Source organism: Suillus clintonianus, assembly GCF_016758775.1.
Source record: "Suillus clintonianus strain FC179 chromosome Unknown DEU56scaffold_33, whole genome shotgun sequence".
Classification (NCBI taxonomy): Eukaryota; Fungi; Basidiomycota; class Agaricomycetes; order Boletales; family Suillaceae; genus Suillus; species Suillus clintonianus.
This window is the reverse complement of record NW_024539257.1, coordinates 206656-224846: the sequence shown is the minus strand read 5'-3', so window position 1 is coordinate 224846 and position 18191 is coordinate 206656. Positions and strand designations below refer to the sequence as shown.

At 47.1% G+C, this 18191-nt stretch overlaps 5 protein-coding genes across 5 annotated transcripts; 3 read left to right on the top strand and 2 right to left on the bottom strand.

Moving 5' to 3' along the window:
• Window positions 1–45: 45 nt before the first annotated feature.
• DEU56DRAFT_945376 (uncharacterized protein) lies at window positions 46–5001 on the bottom strand (the record flags this gene model as incomplete). Its single annotated transcript, XM_041359001.1, has 16 exons — window positions 46–276; window positions 526–1097; window positions 1146–1350; window positions 1412–1561; window positions 1613–1821; window positions 1872–2171; window positions 2229–2277; window positions 2333–2691; window positions 2740–3043; window positions 3093–3309; window positions 3361–3628; window positions 3681–3789; window positions 3853–4161; window positions 4215–4448; window positions 4498–4577; window positions 4632–5001. 16 exons carry the CDS (start codon window positions 4999–5001, stop codon window positions 46–48), a joined length of 3966 nt encoding a protein of 1321 aa, XP_041208726.1.
• A 454-nt stretch (window positions 5002–5455) lies between these two features.
• On the top strand, window positions 5456–6242 carry DEU56DRAFT_736436 (uncharacterized protein; the record flags this gene model as incomplete). Its single annotated transcript, XM_041348508.1, has 3 exons — window positions 5456–5599; window positions 5655–5774; window positions 5823–6242. 3 exons carry the CDS (start codon window positions 5456–5458, stop codon window positions 6240–6242), a joined length of 684 nt encoding a protein of 227 aa, XP_041208725.1.
• Window positions 6243–6860: 618 nt separating this feature from the next.
• DEU56DRAFT_945374 (uncharacterized protein) lies at window positions 6861–8618 on the top strand (the record flags this gene model as incomplete). The annotated part of the gene is made up of 3 exons (XM_041359000.1): window positions 6861–6997; window positions 7064–7768; window positions 7821–8618. The coding sequence occupies exons 1-3, from the start codon at window positions 6887–6889 to the stop codon at window positions 8616–8618; spliced, it is 1614 nt and encodes a 537-aa protein (XP_041208724.1). The 5' UTR covers window positions 6861–6886.
• Window positions 8619–12823: 4205 nt separating this feature from the next.
• Window positions 12824–13605, top strand: DEU56DRAFT_755907 (uncharacterized protein; the record flags this gene model as incomplete). Its single annotated transcript, XM_041349964.1, has 5 exons — window positions 12824–12856; window positions 12883–12988; window positions 13072–13125; window positions 13338–13442; window positions 13490–13605. 5 exons carry the CDS (start codon window positions 12824–12826, stop codon window positions 13603–13605), a joined length of 414 nt encoding a protein of 137 aa, XP_041208723.1.
• A 627-nt stretch (window positions 13606–14232) lies between these two features.
• On the bottom strand, window positions 14233–15495 carry DEU56DRAFT_901315 (uncharacterized protein). Its single transcript, XM_041356543.1, has 6 exons — window positions 15274–15495; window positions 15175–15239; window positions 14836–15114; window positions 14767–14810; window positions 14575–14722; window positions 14233–14481 (listed from the first exon to the last, which is right to left on the bottom strand). Exons 1-6 carry the CDS (start codon window positions 15320–15322, stop codon window positions 14386–14388), a joined length of 681 nt encoding a protein of 226 aa, XP_041208722.1. The 5' UTR covers window positions 15323–15495; the 3' UTR covers window positions 14233–14385.
• Between the last annotated feature and the right edge of the window lie 2696 nt (window positions 15496–18191).

Sequence of the window (18191 nt, the reverse complement as noted above, 5' to 3'; positions counted from 1 at the left end):
GAGTGGCAGGAGGAAAGAGCCCAGGTGAAATACGAAAGAAGGCGCTCAATCCTTCTTCTCCTCCTTGGTCTTCGAGCTGCTTTCGGAGGAAGCGTTCTCAGCATTCCGCTTCTCATACACCTTCTGGAAGAGGCTGAGCAAGGCTTGTTGAGTCTCGTTGATCTTCTCCTGTATTTGCTCAGCGGTAACATCGTCACTGCCGGCCTGACCCTTGGCAGCAAGCTCGCGGAGCTCACCAACGAGCTTGGTCACCTTCTTCTTCTCGGCGGCGTCGAGCTAGTCCTTGTCGAATTGTGGTGAATCTGCGTGGAGGTCCTTACCTTGACCGTTGTGTTCTCGAACAGATGGTTTCTATTGGCAACCAAGCCTCGAATCTGTTCAAGGCCCAGCCGGTGGACCACCAGGAAGGATATGTGGCCCCATGCGAATATTTGAACCTGATGCCATGGGACCCGGCTGTGCATAGGTGGGAGGGGGGTGTGTACTTGGATGACAGCCCGAGTAAAGATGCGGGGGCAGTGGCACTGGTAGTGGACGAGGGTATGGCTGTGGCGGAGGAAGGTACAGTTGTGACGGAGGAATGTATGGTTGTGAAAGGTGCGGTAGCGACGAAGGACGGTATGGTTGTGGCGGAGGAAGGTATGGTTGTGGTAGAGGGAGGTATGGTTGCTGCGGAGGAAGGTATGGTTGTGGCGGAGGAACATGTTGTTGTGGTGGATGGTGTGAAGGAGTCAGAGAGGGGTGGAAGGATTGAGACGGAGGAGGGTAAAAACCTGAGCCTATTGGCGGCGCAAAGTGGCCTTGGCCATGCTGACTGAAAGCAGCAGCATTAGCCTGAGATTGAACCGCTGGATTTTGCGCTTCAAGTTGACGAGTGCGAGATGACGCAGCCTTCTTGCCCCGTGTGCTGGAGCTGCCCCGTGTGCTGGAGCTGCTTGCTCTTGCTTTTGCCTTGGTGGTCCTCGGTTTGACGGAAGGTTTATCGAAAGCAGGAACTGGTACCGACGAACCCTGAACATCATTCACGGTGCTTTCGGCTTCTTGAGGGGTGTCGCCAGATTTCTTTGAGGCTTTCTTCTCCTTCATATGTTGTACAGCTGTGGCTCAAACTTCCGCCGCATTTGTAACTCTTAGTGGCGTTTCACGAAGCGTTTCGGGAACCACGAGATGGATATATGCGTAGTTATGAAGAGAGTAGGCATTGAGAAGAAAGTTCGGAGTGGACTTATGGCGAATAATGGGCTTCGTCCGAGATGTTTCGATCCGTTCTTGACAGACATGTTGTTGGAGGGTGTCCGTGCATTGTGAGTCGATACAATTATGCTGTAGGTTAACAATACATATGATATCCTGTTGGACAATGGTCAGAATGGTTTGCACATTTGTAAAAAAGACTCGCCGATGCTGTTACAACTACTTCATCATCCATAAGACTCAGTTGTGGGAGGTGGACAGAGGCATGTAATGTATCCAGAAACGAAAAGAGCTGTAATGCGACATGAATCACTGTTTCGTGGTCCTCGGAGGATATGAGAATCTCGCGAATACGACCAATGCCCATCTAGTAGCATGTCATGAATCAACAGTCACGAAAAGTCGGGAAAATACTCACCTGCCCATTCGCGCCTTGACGAAAGATAACGTGGCTATCTAAATGAGCGACGTCACCCTCGCTCGCCACAACCGATTTGCCACAATAATAAACGACGCCAGGCTGTGTGGTCTTCAAGGTCTTCGCACAGCGAGTGTTCTTCCAGGCCACCGCATCATTCCTCGTTGTTTTTCCATTCACGCCAGCAGTCGATCGAGCCTTTCCGGAACCTACAAATAATATGAGTGAGGATAAAGTGAGGCACGATGTGCTTAAATACCAGGTACTGGGGGGACTTGAACGAAATTGGACAACCCAAGAAGTCGGGCTTGCTCTGGGTGATCGTGCAGGTACTCGATGACCACTTGACCACCCTGAACCCATTTTGCTACCTTAGGGTTGTACCAATATCCACCGGTGGCAACATGTTTGATGATGTCTTGGTGAGCGAAGGTTCTGCAGCTGTCACGGCTCGGTGCCTGACGGTTGCTGTATATGCATGACAAACGAAAAACATGGTTGAATGACTCATATCTTTCTGTCGAAAATACAATTGCGGGGCCAAACCGACGGATGTAAGCTGGGAGGTGGATTAAAAAATGAAATTTTGGTTTGCTGATAATGATGCTGGGCGAACATTGAGCTGTGACATTAAGGAAGTCCTGGATCGTTCGAGATAACTTCGCCTGAAAGACTCGAGTCAGCATGAGACCTAGAATCTACATTTGTGTATGAACTTACAAGATAAGCTTCTGTATTCAATATGTTGGTGTGCCATACGAGCACGATAAGCTCTCCAATGATAGTCCATGCATCGAGAACAGTTGAAGGTACGAGGTCATAAATTAAAAATGGCATCACTTGCGCCAAACTCTTGAAATGTTTTCCAATCAGGCTGCCTTTATAATGGCAGATGTAGTCTGCACCGAGGCACGGAGCATTCAGTCCGTCAGTATCAACAGAATGGAGACGAGTCTGAAAGATGTCCATGAGCTTTGCTTTTTCGAGTAAAAATACCGTTTGTCCCCAAAAATATTTGACAACCCCAAGTAGCACTGTGTGCAAAATTTCTGTTGGCGTGTCCATGTGCATATTGAGGCCTACCAGCAGTGTTAACGAGAGGGTCAACAACATGGAAAAAAACTGACCATCCATCCCCAACAATGGGTTGATGGTGTCGTCGATCGTGTTGCCTCGCAGAAGTTCCTCGAATTCTTTCTCCAGTGCAGCTGTGACGTCAGCTTCGGACATTGCTTGAGTACCAGCTGCTCGTTTTCGAAGTTTCTTCCCAAGTTCCACGAGGGTGTTGATGATGGAGATGGAGGCCGAATAACGAATACCTGTTGTCGATACTGAGTTCTTGATTTTCTCTGTTGCACCAGACTTCAAAGCCATCTCAAACTGCTGTCGGATGTTCGCTGCAGTGCCTTCTGGTGTTCGCAGATTTCCCGACTATGGGCACGTCGTCAGGCATTAAAGTTTGATTCAAATACATGCTTACCGTGAACAGGCTACTGTAACCATCTTCGGACGCCTTGAATTCTTTCGTTCCGCCAGCATCGCACGTCCGACAGAAATAATTGCAGTTTAAGCCTGCGTGGCTGCATTCCTCTGCCTGCATGGGATTATCCCCCGCAAGGAAAAGCCCGCACGGAATCAGCAAAACTTCCTCGTTGCCTTTGCAATCCCATGCGACGATGCCGGATGTAGCTGCATCACTATGGATCATGTTAGAACTTCAATTTAAGCAAATCAACAAACCAACAAACGAAATCGACTGTTTCATTGCCCGCATTAGTTCCATCGGAGCGGCGTTGGGCGAAGATGTGACGAAGCGCACAAAAAATTCCTTCTCCAACATCTCACATGGTAAATTTGCGTTTGACATGTAAATTGTGTGGTGTTTATTCCACTGTTTGGATATGTTACCGGAGACGTCGTCCATGAAAACGATGAGAGGGACTGTATATACCATGCGACCGCTCGCTTTTTTGCGCATCGGACTTGCCGAAAGTGATGCATATTTCATTGATGAGGCTGTTATCATGTGAGTCCTGCGATCGCTGATACAAACAAACACATAACACACCTGTTAGCCCGCAATCAAGTTCGCCCTGTGTCGCAGCTATGTCTTCAAATGACCGCATAAACGCGGACGTAGGAATGATCTCTTGTTCATCATGAACGATGAATCCGGCCTGTTATTTGAGTAGTTAGTATATTAGCTTATATGTCATTATAGATGAGCGACGACCACATACATCCGTTCGTTCGACTGCCCGACCAAGTGAGTATAAGAGCTTCGTGTCCGCATGCTTGTGGAGTTCGTCGTCGTCGTCGTCTGAGTCCACGGGAGGTGAAGCGTAAAAAAAGCGCTCTGGAATGAAGTAGTCTCCAGAGTTATCCTGTAGTAGTTCATCTGTAAAATAAATCGTTCCGTTCACTCGAATTGCTGGCGGTGACGGAAGATCTAACAACATCTTCGTCCCGTTGAAGACCTGTGACATGCCCTTGCCACCATCTTCGGGGTAATCCTTCATTGCGAACCGAGTTAAGGGATTCGAATAGTCCTAAATTTAATGTCACCTCTGCGCTCGCGTGGAGACGTGTAGGCTGGACACACCTTTGCAATCGCTTCTGCGATGTTGTTGATGTAAAATACATCACCAGAGCGAGATGTAACTTTCTGAGTCGGATTGCCGACTAGATTATCCAGGTATGTGTGGCACTTCTTCATCGAACCCAAAGAGGGGACATTCTGAGCGCCAAGATCTACAGCCCAATTGAGTATAGCTCTCTTCTGGGTCTCGGAGAACGGGAGACGGGGAGAGCCAAAAAGCAGGGACGTGAGGAAGTGCTTGACAGGGATGTAAGTAGTTGTCATGCAGATACAGCAATAAACATACGGCTTTCGAGGGCCACGGATATGTTGGGCTGTTCATCGAGACCGTATCGAAGTTCGCACTCGCCTTATCGTAGATATCATCTGGTGATGTTACTGAACACACGGCCCCACGAAGTGAACAATGATGTTACTCACCGGGGAGTTCAACACCGAAATTGGGAGCACTGTCGTCGAAGAGTTCGTGCTCCTCATCAGAGGACCGGGAAAGTGGAGTCGAGAATGGTAATTCACCCGACGCGAGGGTTGCTTGAAGTTCGGCGAATAAGTCCGTACATCCTCCTTCGAATTCAAAAGTGCGATGGCCGATTATCTTTTTCACGAGCTCTGATAATCTAACATCAGAGTCCACATCATTTGACAGTACTGTAACAGGTGCTGTAGGCGGTGGTACACCAGACTGCGCACCAGCAAGCGGCACATTAGAAGTGTCGTCCATATCCATGAAAGAGTCATCAGCATCAAAAGAGAAATCGATGTCAGCAGGCGGCGGTGATCCGGACTCCATGTGAATGACGTCCGAGTTGGTACCCTTCTCGCCCTGGACTGAATGTGAAAGCCTCCTCCTCGTCTGTCGCTCCGTGAAGTATCTAGTGTGACGAACATGGATTCCTTGTAGAGCGTGCTTCTCGGTATGTCATAGCTCCATTGTACGGTAAATACCATTTTTCCGAGGGCACGCTGTACAGAGGACGCGCTTTCGAGTAGTATCGCAGAATTGCAGAACTGTGGCCACCAAATCAGTACACATATAAATTGCGAGTATTTTAGGGAAAATATACCAGCGCCATCCACAAGATCAGCTGGATTCATGATGGGACAATAAGTGCTTGATTCTGACTTGACTTGAATCTTGATGGCGAAGCGCCGGTCACGTGACTCTTGACCGTTGAAATCAACAACTTGAAGTCCGACGCTCTCATGTCCCCTGCTCATCGTCGTCTTTATTCAATCCTCAACCAATGGAGTCTGAACTACGCACAAATATTGTGACCGTTTATCCGGATATTAAATACCAGGATGTCAGCACAGGTCCGCTCCAGTCTGTGCTCCTTACTATATGCTTTTCAGGGAGACTCCCAAGGCAGGTTATTGAAAGAAATATTGTGAGCTCTCGCCGTCCACCATCAGAACTGTTTGCTGATGATTGGTGTGCAACAGCCTGTTCAGATTGCGGTCTCTTTTTCAGAGGAGTATGGGATCTTTGCCTCGCCAGTTGTGGAGGCCGCGTTGATGGATCTCTGTTCCAGTACTGGAGATTCGATGCACTCAGACTGCGCCGTAAGTCTACAGTCTTTGAAATTTCTTCTGAAAACTTACATTGCGCAGTCGGCCTGCAGCCATGGTCACGATGAGTCTCCTGCGCTCCCGGATGACATTCTTATCCCATTCCTGCCCCTTCAACACTTCAATTACTCTGACCAGGCTAAATGGGCCTTGCTTATGAAGGATATCGAAGGGTGGCTTGTTTCTCAGGTGAATTGCCAGACGCAGCTGTGGACATGGGGACGCGATGCGTTTTGGCTTGCTTTCATCGCGGCATATCCATCATTCCCAAGGGGCTTGTGGCCGAAGTGGGATTGCCGAATTCCTTTGGAGGGTACGTTCATCGAGCAATGGTTAGAACGGTCAGGTGATGTCCCTTTGACGGAGGATCAAGATGTTATGAATGTATTGGCCGACATCTGGGCCGAGTTTGGCAAACATGCCGCCCTCTTCTTTCCCGATCCCCTCGTTGCCTCTGATTAATTCCAAGACATTTTTTCCTCCTGCGGTACAAATATTTTAGTCTGTTAGATAGCTATCAGTGCATACTTTGAGTGTGTATACTACAGTACAGTGCTTATCTGCAATGCATACCTTGTTGTATCCTTTTGAGTAGCCCCAATCGCACCGCCAGGACACTTCAAAGAGATTTATTCGAATATCCGTCCGTCAATCTTCAATAGTGGCTTGCAGAGGAATTAATGGTGAGTGCTACATATAGAGGTCACTCAAATATAAGTACGAGCTCTGTCATAGGTCTGGCACAGGTATGCCGCGCGACCTGTGCCATATGACTCATCTCGATGTGCCTGACATGTGCGACCGCCAGGTCTGGACAAGCCCAGAATTGGGCAGCAAGATAGCAATAATCAATGTATTGTCCAGGATCGGGACAAAAGCTTCAAAAAGGACCAGATCTGTGAGCTTTACAGGATCAATTTATTATTTATGGGCCCAAGTCTGTATTCGAACTCGTATCAACCTGGTTGCCAGGCCATTTAAATCCTTTTCGCGCTAGCTCGGTTTCGCCCAAAGTGGCAATTGGCGGTGTAGTGCGTGCTCAGTAGCGGACGCTCAAAACTTTTCAATGACTTTTCACTGACACTAGTTGCCCAACTCACCCTGTCATGAAGCACCGCGAAATGCAGCCCAAATCAGGGCTTTTGTCTCTTGCTCAAGAACTCCAGTTTTACATTCTGAGCTTCCTGCCTTGCCGAGATATTCTTCGTTGTACATCTGTGAGTCACAAATCATGGTTGTGTTAAAGTCCTAGACAGACTTTTGTACTGACGATCCTCTTTCAGGTATGTAAGGCCCTTCGCCAGACGTACATGTCCTCCTCTGAGCTTCAGTACATCATCGAACTCAGTGGCCAAAGGTTGCTTCCTGTCTCTAGCACAGACAACCACACCCCTGCTTCCAACCGCCTACAGACCTTGAGGGATAGGGCCCACGCATGGTTCAAGTTTGACATGCACTCTTTCGAATCAATCGACTTACCAGAAAAATTGTACGCTAAGAAAAGGGCCGTCACTGATGGTCATCTCTACCTGTGGGACGAAGGTGGAGACCTGGCCATGATTACTCCAATACTTCCAAAGCTCTCACAAAGATCAATCGAGCGCAACTGGTCTCCAGGAACGTTGTGTTCTGTGCCCCACTCAGTCACCCTAGATGTGTTGATGGACCCAGCACAAAACCTGATCGCCATCGTATATTCTGTTACTGACTCGGATGATCCTCTCCAATCGGATGAGACGGTCTATATTGATATTAGAGCCCTGGATAATGATAGTTCTCATCCCCAAGCTGCTGGACGGGAAATACTTTCATCGAAGCCGGCCGGGTACGCTGACAACCGCATTGAAACTATGGAAGCGAAGCTCAAAGGTTGTGGAAGGCACATCGCTTTGCAGCGCATGTTGGTGGTTGTAGTTGATGATAGAGAAACTGATCTATACGTATGGCATCTGCAAATTTGGGACTGGCAAAACTCGACGACATCAAGCGTGAGTCTTGATCTGAAAAGTTGAAAGAGCTGACCGATCATTTAAAATCTAGAGCGACATCAGCAACGTAGTACAATACCCATATGGAGACTCGAACAATTTTTGTTTTCTGGGAAACAATAAGCTGCTCGTTGTCGTTAGCGATCTGCGGCTTTATTCAATTGAGGATATGTCCCAGACGCCACAATTGCTAGCGTGTTTCCTGCCGCCCCTCCCATTGTCGGCACCGTGCCTCCTTCCGATGGATGATGTTGAGCAGCTGCAGATGCAAGCAAAAAAAACGATGTACACCCCAGACCCTACACATCAACTGCTATGCCTCACCTCGTCATATCCTCTCACGCTAATCTTCGTCATTTCCACAAGGATTTTCTTCCACCTTGACGGGATAGCAGCAACAACGCCAGTACCATGGGAACGTTGGGGTCCTTCAAATGCTCGTATTATCCGAGACCCGTATCATTACCAAACTCGTGTTAGCGGAAATCGAGTTTTGCTCGTAGTCGGCACGCCAGACACACGTCTCATGGAATGGGAAGTGCGTATGTTGGACTTCAGCCCACTAGCTGTGACGAACAGGAAGGGTCTCGGGCGTGTGGTGAAAGAGCCATCTGCCATAGAGGCGACTATTCTCAGGTCTAGCACGACCAAGGAGAACCGGAAGATTCCAACATCCCTACCTTATGTCGAGGTTGTGTCGGACAGGAAGTTCAGTGTTCACGAGTTGGAGGACATATGGCTTGATAAGGATAGGATTTATCTTCTCAACGCAAATTTACAGCGCGGGGTGGCTGCAGGTACTGAGTATCTTGTATCGCAATCTAGCAGGCTTGAGGTCATCGATGTCTAAAGCAGAGTACTTATGTTATCAGGTAGTATCAGGTGGTCCTTTACTCGTAAAGATACATCATACGGGCTTATGGGCAGACATCAGGATAGTTGTGTCACATACCCAATCCGAATATCTCTTACACATACCCTGGCAAGCCTCAGTGTGCCGTTCCGGTTGCTTTGCAGATCCCTTGCAGTTAGCACCTCATCCTCGCATCCTCATCCCACCCCAATCGTTCAATACACCTTTAATACGGTATTCCATCTGCATCGTCCCGCATTCCGCCAACTGACTTTCGCCGTGCACAGCTTTTTTTCCTACAATAGAATCGCCGCACTTTTCCAATGATGATCATCTCCATACTCGATCCGCCGGCGATTCCATGCACCGCCACCTCTGGATATGATCCAAGATAAAAGAAGGCCCCGAACAACGATAGAGTGGCTATTCTGATGATATTGAACCAAGTAAGGCCTTCTTAGGTGCTGCACAGTGTCGAGACTGGTTGACTGATCAATAGAACACAAACACTATACCCACATCTAAACTCGCTACCGTTACGATTACAGGACGCCCCAAAGAACCCAAAGCGTCATTCGTGTTCGACTTTGAACAGCAGATCATATTTGTTCATATAGCAGCGAGCCCATGCAAGAGCTGCAATCCTCAAAACACCAATTACGCCTCACTACCAATCACTGACAGTACACCTGCCGAGTATCCGCTACCACAATTCGCCTCCCCACACAGCTTCTGCGTTCTTGATTCACTTCTTGAGAATGCCTCCAACTTGCATGTGGAAATGACTTTGGATGACACAGGTCTGTTTGCGGATTATTATTATTGTGGAAAAGTTGGAGATGGATTGATCATGATCATCGGTAGGAGGTCTGGGGTGCGTTCATGTCCACCCACATACATACACAAGGCAGATATGTATAGACGTGAACAGATCGAGCCTAAAATGTAATTGCAATTTGCAAAAGAACGACCTAATCTGATTCTAATCTGATTCTAATCACGCACATCTCATCACAAGCTATATACAATTCCTATCTCATCCCGACGTCACTCATCAAAAAATTATGAAATGAACCTGAAGAACATTTGAAATATTCCCCGATCACAAGTGCGTATTTTTTCTCCCAGTCCCCTGTCATTGCTAGCGTGTATATATACATATAGAGATGGTGTCGCATTTTCCGAGTCTATGACAATGGACACATCGCTATCCATCATCTGCACAATGCAATTTGAGTGTAGTGCATTTGCAATCATCAGTATCCTTGTGGGATGGCGGCCCAAGGCAGATAGCCAGAATGAGCGCATAAGGCGAGTGATGCTGATAACGAGGGACAAACATCATGCGTTGAGATCTGTGCTTGCCAGGCGGGGTGGGACAGGTGAGTTGTCTGTCTGCTCCATTTTTTTCACTTTTATGGTGTCATATGGACAGAATTTGCCCTTGTTGAATGAACTTGAAAGTGTTGTTGCGCTCCCAGGCCCGATCCAGCGAAGTGGAGAAAATGCGATGTTAATCAAGAACCATTCAGACGACAGGTCACATCACACCCAGGCTTGTGGATTTGCTGTTCAATTTCACTGATATCATGGAACTGAATTGATATATCTTACGTAGCAAGCATCTATCTGGATAATGGAAGTGAGTCGCCAAAATGATGAACAGTTCTTCGATCTTTCACGGCGTTCAAACATTCTGCGCATGTGACTGGTTTGCAGCTTCACAACCAACATAGACGTTGATTCAATCAAGGGACCCTAGATCGAGTGTCCATTTCTGCAGGACCTCATGCGAAAGTACTTACTTCGGTCAATCAATGCAGGACCGGATATCGCCTCCACGATGCTCATTTCGGCGATGAAAGCGCTGGGTGGTGGTATATCTAGCACCCACCAATTTCGCTGCTCCCTCGCCTCCATCCTCTAACAAGATGACTCTAGTCTTAAATGATCCCAATCTCTGGCCGGTCATTAATGTGTACCGTATTTACAGCTATTTTGTAGGTTCGTGGAGAGTTAGTCGGACAATGACGGCGATACTCGATCTAACGTTTCACAGTTGCCGGCTGTGCTGGGGTCATATACGATTGGGGTGAGCAAGATTGCTTTCATGAATGGCTCGTGTACATTCTTACTATGGTTTCTGCAGCCCTGACTGTCGGACAAGAGGTAGGTTGATGCCATTGTTGGAGCATACATCTCAATCAGAATTGTTTACCATATAGATAGAACTCATCTGGGTGAGCAGAGTCACGCATCATAAGAACACCATGAACATGCAATGAATTTGCGGCAGAGGCAATGATGGTCACTCATGACCGCTCTGTATCTGAGTGTATGTTGCTTGTTTTGTAAGTGCGATCAGCAAGTTGGGCTGACTTGACAATATCCTAGGCCCGCTATCTTGGAATATCATATGCTGCGTATGTTCGGAATGCTAAGCAATTGGCACTGCACTAATCAACGATTTCCTCACCATCAGCATCCAGATTATGGGTATGTCTCCTGATATATGCCATGTTTACTTCTGCTGACCGGCAGCATACAGAGTTTGTTCCGACAATATCGCTGACAGATTCAGTGAGTATTCTGAACCAATACTTGCCATTCCTGTCTAATCAACTGCACTCCAATGCAGGGGTGAGTCTGATTCTCTACCAGCTGGTGCAATATAATGACTGCCACAGCTGTGAGTTTCTTTTGATTGCGTGATCCTCCGATGCTGATCACCACCTGGATTTGTCAGGCCTGATTGTATACATCGTGCAATATTGGGTGGGCGTCATCGTGAACGCAATACTGGGCGGTGAGCTGCATACCTGCAATGAGTCAGTGATGTTGTTTTGACAGAAACATCACTCAAGCCATCATGATTACTCGGTTACACGCCATGTATCAATGATCCAGAAAGATGCTGATACTTTCCGTTGTAGTCTTTCTGACTGCCACCATCGCCGCCGGAGTGTTGAACGTTGTATCAACAATAGACACTTCAGCAGGTAAGCTTGATTATGGATGAAATACTTGTGTGCAACAAGCTCATTGACGAATACCAGGGGAGGTCATTCTCTCTGGCACCTACCAGTGCTTTTTTAACTACAAAAGAGATCTCCAATTTCTGATGTCCATTACTTGGATACTCGGCACTATATGGGAGGTCCTCGCACTATGTCTCGCAATCTGGATTGCTGTAAAACACTTCCGTGAATTGCGACGACACTCGGCAGGAGGGATTATTGGGGACTGCTTCACGGTGTTGATAAATTCTCACGTGGTTTACTTTGCGAGGTGAGCTCACAATGCCAATGTGGCTCCCTTCTTCCGCTGAAGTTCTGCACCTCTTAGCTTTGTTATTGCTTCTTGCTTCACTATCGGTGGATACTTGTCTCCATCGTTATCAGGGGTATGCTGTTCTGTCGATGATCTCTGCATGCAATGGTTCATCATTTTTACAGAACGTTTCCCTGGAAAGCCAGATTTATGGTGGTTTCCTTCAAATTTTCTTGGTTGTGCAGATGTTTGTGCTGGGACCACGCCTGATACTTAGCGTTTGAGAGTATCACGCCCAGCTCGTGGCCGACTCTGACGCAGCAACCGGCATGACTTCAATTGCTTTTCAGGAGCGCGTGCATGTGCAAACTAGCAGCAGCGTGTAGGACGGGAAATGCTCGAGGTGAATACAGGTCGGGTATTCCTGGTTAGGTGCTATGCGGGGAGCCGGGAGGATTTCTTTTGGTTCCAAATTTCGTCACTGTACTTATTTATTCAAGTTAGTTATGTTCCGAAGATTTGATTTGACAGAGAAGTGGGGCTGGACAAACCGCCCCGTACATTGTTTCTTCACTGCATATCCATCAGGGAAAAGCTCCCATGCGAAATTTGCAGAATTACTTGGTTTTAGTCAACTTTCTCAACTTTATCACATATTATTACAGAAAGATACATATTCACGGAAAATATGGATGTATATTAACCTACATTGAAGTAAGTATATATAATACATGTCTTTTAAGGCATTAAAAAAAACAAGGGGGAAGCATTAAGAACATCTAAGCTCGTCCGTTTTGCAGGAACAGCTGCTCGCCACATAGCGAACTCACCTGCTGCGAGACTATGGCGCTGGATGTGTTCAACTATTATGCGCACGTAAAATTGACACACATACAGACAACACACACACCAGTCACTTCAGGGTGCAGGCAATGCTTGAGGTGGCTAAAGAGCAAGCATGCAAAGTCAGTATGCAAACCCTCACTCACAGCTGATAAGCTCGTTGGAGAACGTAAGACCAGGCATGAGACCGTGTTCCTTGAGCCAGAATATGGACACGAAGGGACTCGGAGCCCAAGAATATGCCTTCCGCGGCAGTGAGTGCGACCAAGCGCGACCCAGACCTCATTGGAGAAATGTTCAATAAGGTTTTCATTGACAATGCCGCTGTCGGATGTAGCGAAGAAGGCGAGGACGTTTGAGGCAAAGCGATGCTTATTGAGACGCTTGCAATGTTTGTACACGTTTGAAATGTTCTGAAGTCCAACATTTGCACTTGTTTGTTTACTTCCCACGTGCACTCACATGACTTTTGGTTCGAACTTTCAAATTTCAATGTTCAATGTTCAACCACAACACGACATCCGCACTTTCAGTCGCACACTCCTTGGGTGTACCTATCAGCCACCACCGAACCCTCGCGCTGTCGCCAAACTCCATCTACAGTCCACATATCCTACCCCCGTCTTCTCCTACTGCTCATTCCACCCACCACTAAGAGACTTCAACCATCATGGGATGAGTTGCTCGATCATGGAGATGAACAATTCGGTGAGTAATCTACTTCTCACTTATGCGTATCTACTCATATCACGTAGAACTGTCCTTCCCACCCGTTCATGGTGTCAATCCTTCGCTCACGCTGAAGGCCACTGTTGTACATGCTAGCGATACTCGGGACGGCGCACTACTTGACGCGAGTGACCCAGTTTGATCCTCTGGCGAGTTTGAGGTTTGCTGACCACAGAAATCACTTTTCCGTCGAAGCTAGTCAGTGTGGCCATTCTTTAATCTCGAGCCTTGCTGACTGACACAATTATGATCTTATTTCAGGGTTCAAGTGTGCCCATTGTCTGTCAACCTCAAGTCTTGCTGACCAGAGCAAATTGATTGTTGTTATGGTGTAAGTGTATTGCTCTGTTGATGTTGAGCCTTGCTAACTGCTCCTTCATGTCTAGTGATTTTTTTTCATCTGTTGCTACTATCCGCTCATTTGTGTTCATTGCAATCTCCCCGTTCATTAGCAGTTATGTAGTATATGGTAGATATTGTATATTGAGTCTGAATGACAATATAATATTTGTTTCACCTTTGTCATTGTGATATTGCTCGAGGATCATCTATTACAAAGATTTATTAATGCCGCACACTTTATTGCATTTTATTGCACTTTTGCCCACTTTATTCCAACGAAGGCGTCAGGGGGCTGTTGGTTAGTTCATAAATGTCACTAATCTGAAACATGATGATAAAACACAATAAAACTCGATAAAACACCATCATTTACACAAATTCGCCCTATTTCCCGGAAGAGGTTTTCCCTGATGTCTTTGCTTCTTCGATAACCCTCAATGTGAATATTTATTAGTGCAAGTAAGTTACATGTAAGGTGTCGCTACATATATCGCAGATTGGGTTCGCAGGCTCCCGTCGCAACATGATGCATGGTAACGATACTGGCCATCACATCACCTTTCCACTCCTCATCGTACCTCTATTCTACGTCCACGTGCAATTGTTTGACTAGCTGAGCGGTAGCACCAATCTTTGTCTTGCTGTTCTCGTTGTTCTTGATCTTCAGCGGCCAAGACTTCAATGGTATATCTGACAAAGAAATTATAGATAAGTTCTCTCCAATTGAGAGTGGCGAAATAGCAAGAATAGTCAGACGTGAGGGACGAACATACACAAGGAGGCCAGGTGGTCTGCGTGGTGCCGTCGAAGTGACCTTTGGGGTGTATGAGGTGCGGCTGGGGAGAAAATCGTGGTGGAGGTCGAGGGAGTTGATGGTATTGGTGGTGTCAACCGTAGGGTCCGAGATATGGGACACTCTAGGGCAAGTGAAAGTCAAATGAGAAGGATGAAAGAGGCTCACCTTATGTGAGCATGTGGGGAATGTTCATCCGCACATATACAGTGCTATAGCAGCACCTTGTAACAACACCTGGAGGACAAATTCTACCATTGCCGCTGGTAAGTAGAACATAATGATATCATCACTCCCGTCCGCCTGCAGAGTATTGGCACCATTCAACAAGGACTCGATTGTTCTTTTGAGAAATCCTGGAAATAGTCTGTCATATGCCCGTTTGGGGTATGGTGGTGGCGGCGGCGGGTGGTGTCGAGGTGTCCGATAGTCTTGATGTTGATTGTAGCAAGTCGGAGGGGTTGTGGTGATTTGCGTGGGTGTGCAGTGGCCGTGGTCGTGATACAATTGACAGCACTGAAATTCGAAATATAAAAAAACATATGCAAGAAGTTAGTAGCGGCCTAGCGGGCGCACGAGTCCAAAAGTAGAATACACATTGATTGCAAAAACACCGAACGTAGCGTGCAATACTGGTACACCTGACGAGGGAGAGTATACAGGGCAGCAACCAACAACGGAGCCTGAGGATGTGGCGAAAGTCCACGTAGTAGTAGGTCCACATGATGAAAAGGCCTCAAAGGTGCTGCTGCCTGCAGGATGCGGGATGTAGATACAGGAAGCCAAGGGAGGGCGCTAGAGGAAGCGGGGAAAGGGAGGAAAGGACTCGATAGACTCAGCAGATACCGAAGAAGACACCAGAAGCAAAAAAAAGGTGTCTATATTTATCCTCGTTAGTAAAAATAGCCATTGAACAAGAACTTCACGACGCTCGGCGACAACTCGGCGAGGTGTGCCGTTCCGGTTGTTTTTCAGACCCCCACCCCCACCCCACCCCAATCATCAAACACGCTTCTAACAAGGTATCCCATCTGCATCGTCCCGCACTTCGCTTACTGATTTTCACCATGGATGACTTCTGCAGTCTTGCATTCAGTCACGGACCATGCGGAAAGACTTTGTGGATACGTGGAAGAGATATATTGATGGAGACGGTCTATCAAGAGATGTGGAGTGTCGGTGTGGTTCTGTGGTATCGATGTAGTTGGCTCATGAGTCATGCAGCTCGCGAGATATCGACACTGTTATTGCAAAGGCACGCTCAACGCAAGTTATACAAGTCTCTACCCACTCATTGCAACAGCATCCAAATTGGTTCTCACCACCTTATTCCACAGCCGTCCTACCATAGAATCGCCGCACTCTTCCAATATATTTCTCCATACATGATCCGCCGGCGATTCCATGCACTGCCGTCTCTGGGTATGATCAAAGACAATAGAAGATCTTGAACAACGATAGAGTGGCTATTCCGATGACAGTAAAACAAGTAAGGCCGGGTCATTCTTAGGTGCTGCACAGTGTCGAGACTGGTTGACTGATCAATAAAATATAGACACGATACTCGCTACCATTACGATTCAAGGACGCCCAAGGGAACTCCAAGCGCCATTTGTGTTCGACTTTGAGGCAGATCATATTTGTTCACATAGCAGCGAGCCAACGCACGGACCACCAACGCTGCAATCCTGCCATATACCAGCATGCCTTAATACACTAATTACGCCTCACCACCAATGACTACCAGTATACCTGCCGAGTATCCGCTATCACAATCCACCTCCCTACACAACTTCTGCGTTCTTGATTCGCTTCTTGAGAATGCCTCCAAGCATGTAGAAACGACTTTGGATGAGACAGGTCTGTTTGCAGGTTATGTGTGGAAAAGTTGGAGATGGATCGATCATCGGTAGCTATAGGAGTTCCGGGGTGCGTTCATATCCACCTACGTACACCAGTTGAACAAGGGCAGATATATTTTTGCACAGATCGAACCTAAAATGTAATTGTATTTTGTAACAGAACGACCTCGTCCGATTCAAGCGTGCACATTGCAAGCTATGCAAGTAATATCCCTTCCAGACGGCACCCGAAACACTGATGCCATCATCAGCTGCAGGTGAGTTATCTGTTTTAGGCATTTGCTTGCTCATTTCTGACTTTTCTGACGGCGTGCCAACACAACGCGACTATCTTGTCAAAGGACTTGAATAAAATGCTGCCGGCGCTCCGACACTCATCAAGAACATCGCCAGCAAACTTTTATGAAATGAACCTGTACAATTTGAAGAACATTCCGCGATCGCAGGTGCGTATTCGTTTCTCCCAGTGCCCTGTAATTGCTATTTGTATACATATAAGTCGCCGAGATGAAAACAGGTCTTCGATCTGTTGCGGTTTTGAAACATTCTGTGCGTGTGACTGGTTTGCAGCTTCACAGCCAACAACGTCGATTCAACCAAGGGACCCTAAATCGAGTATCCCCTTGGCCTTATGCAAAAATGATTCCTTTGGTCATTCAAAGCAGGAACGGATGCCGCCCCCAAGACGCTCACTTCAGTGATAAAAGCGCTGGGTGGTGGTATATCTAGTACCCACCAACTTCGCTGCTCCCTCGCCCCCATCCTCTAACAAGATGACCATAGTCTCGATTGATCCCATTTGGTGGCCGGCCATTAATGCGTACCGTATTTACAGCTATTTTGCAGGTTCGTGGATAGCTAATCGGACAATGACGGCGATTCTCAATCTAACGTTTCACAGCTGCCGGCTGTGCTGGGGTCATGTACGATTGGGGTGAGCATGATTGCTTTCAAGAATGGCTCATGTACATTCTTACTGTGGTTTCTGCAGCTCTGACTGTCGGACAAGAGGTAGGTTGATGCCATTGTCGAAGCATCTATCTCACTCAGAATGGTTCACTATATAGATCGAACTCATCTGGGTGAGCAGAGTCACACGTCATAAGAACAATATGAAAATGCAACGAATTTTCTTAAGAGGCAACGCTGGTCACTCATGACCGCTCTGTATCTGAGTGTACGTAGCTTGTGTTGTAAGTGTGATCGGAAAGTCAGGCTGACTTGAAAAAATTCTAGGTGCGCTATCTTGGAATATTATATGCTGTGTATGTTTGGAATTCTAAACAATTGGCACTGCGCTAATCAATAATCTCCCACAACAAGCATCGAGATTCTGGGTATGTCTCCTCATATTCATCATGATTTCTTCTCACCGGCGGCATACAGGGAACGTTCCGACAATATCGCTGACAGATTCAGTAAGTATTCTGAACCAATGCTCGCCATTCCCATGTTAATCAACTGCACTCCAATGCAGGGGTGAGTCTGATTCTTTACCAACTGGTGCAATATAATGACTGCGACAGCTGTGAGTTTCTTTTGATTGTGTGATCCTCCGAGGCTGATCACCACCTGGACTTGTCAGGCCTGGTTTTAAACATCACAAAAGAGTGGGTGATTATCGTTTTGAATGCAATACTGGGCGGTGAGTTGCATAGCTGCAATGAGTCAGTGATGTTATTTTGACAGAAACATCACTCAAGTCATCATGATTACTCGGTTACACGCCAT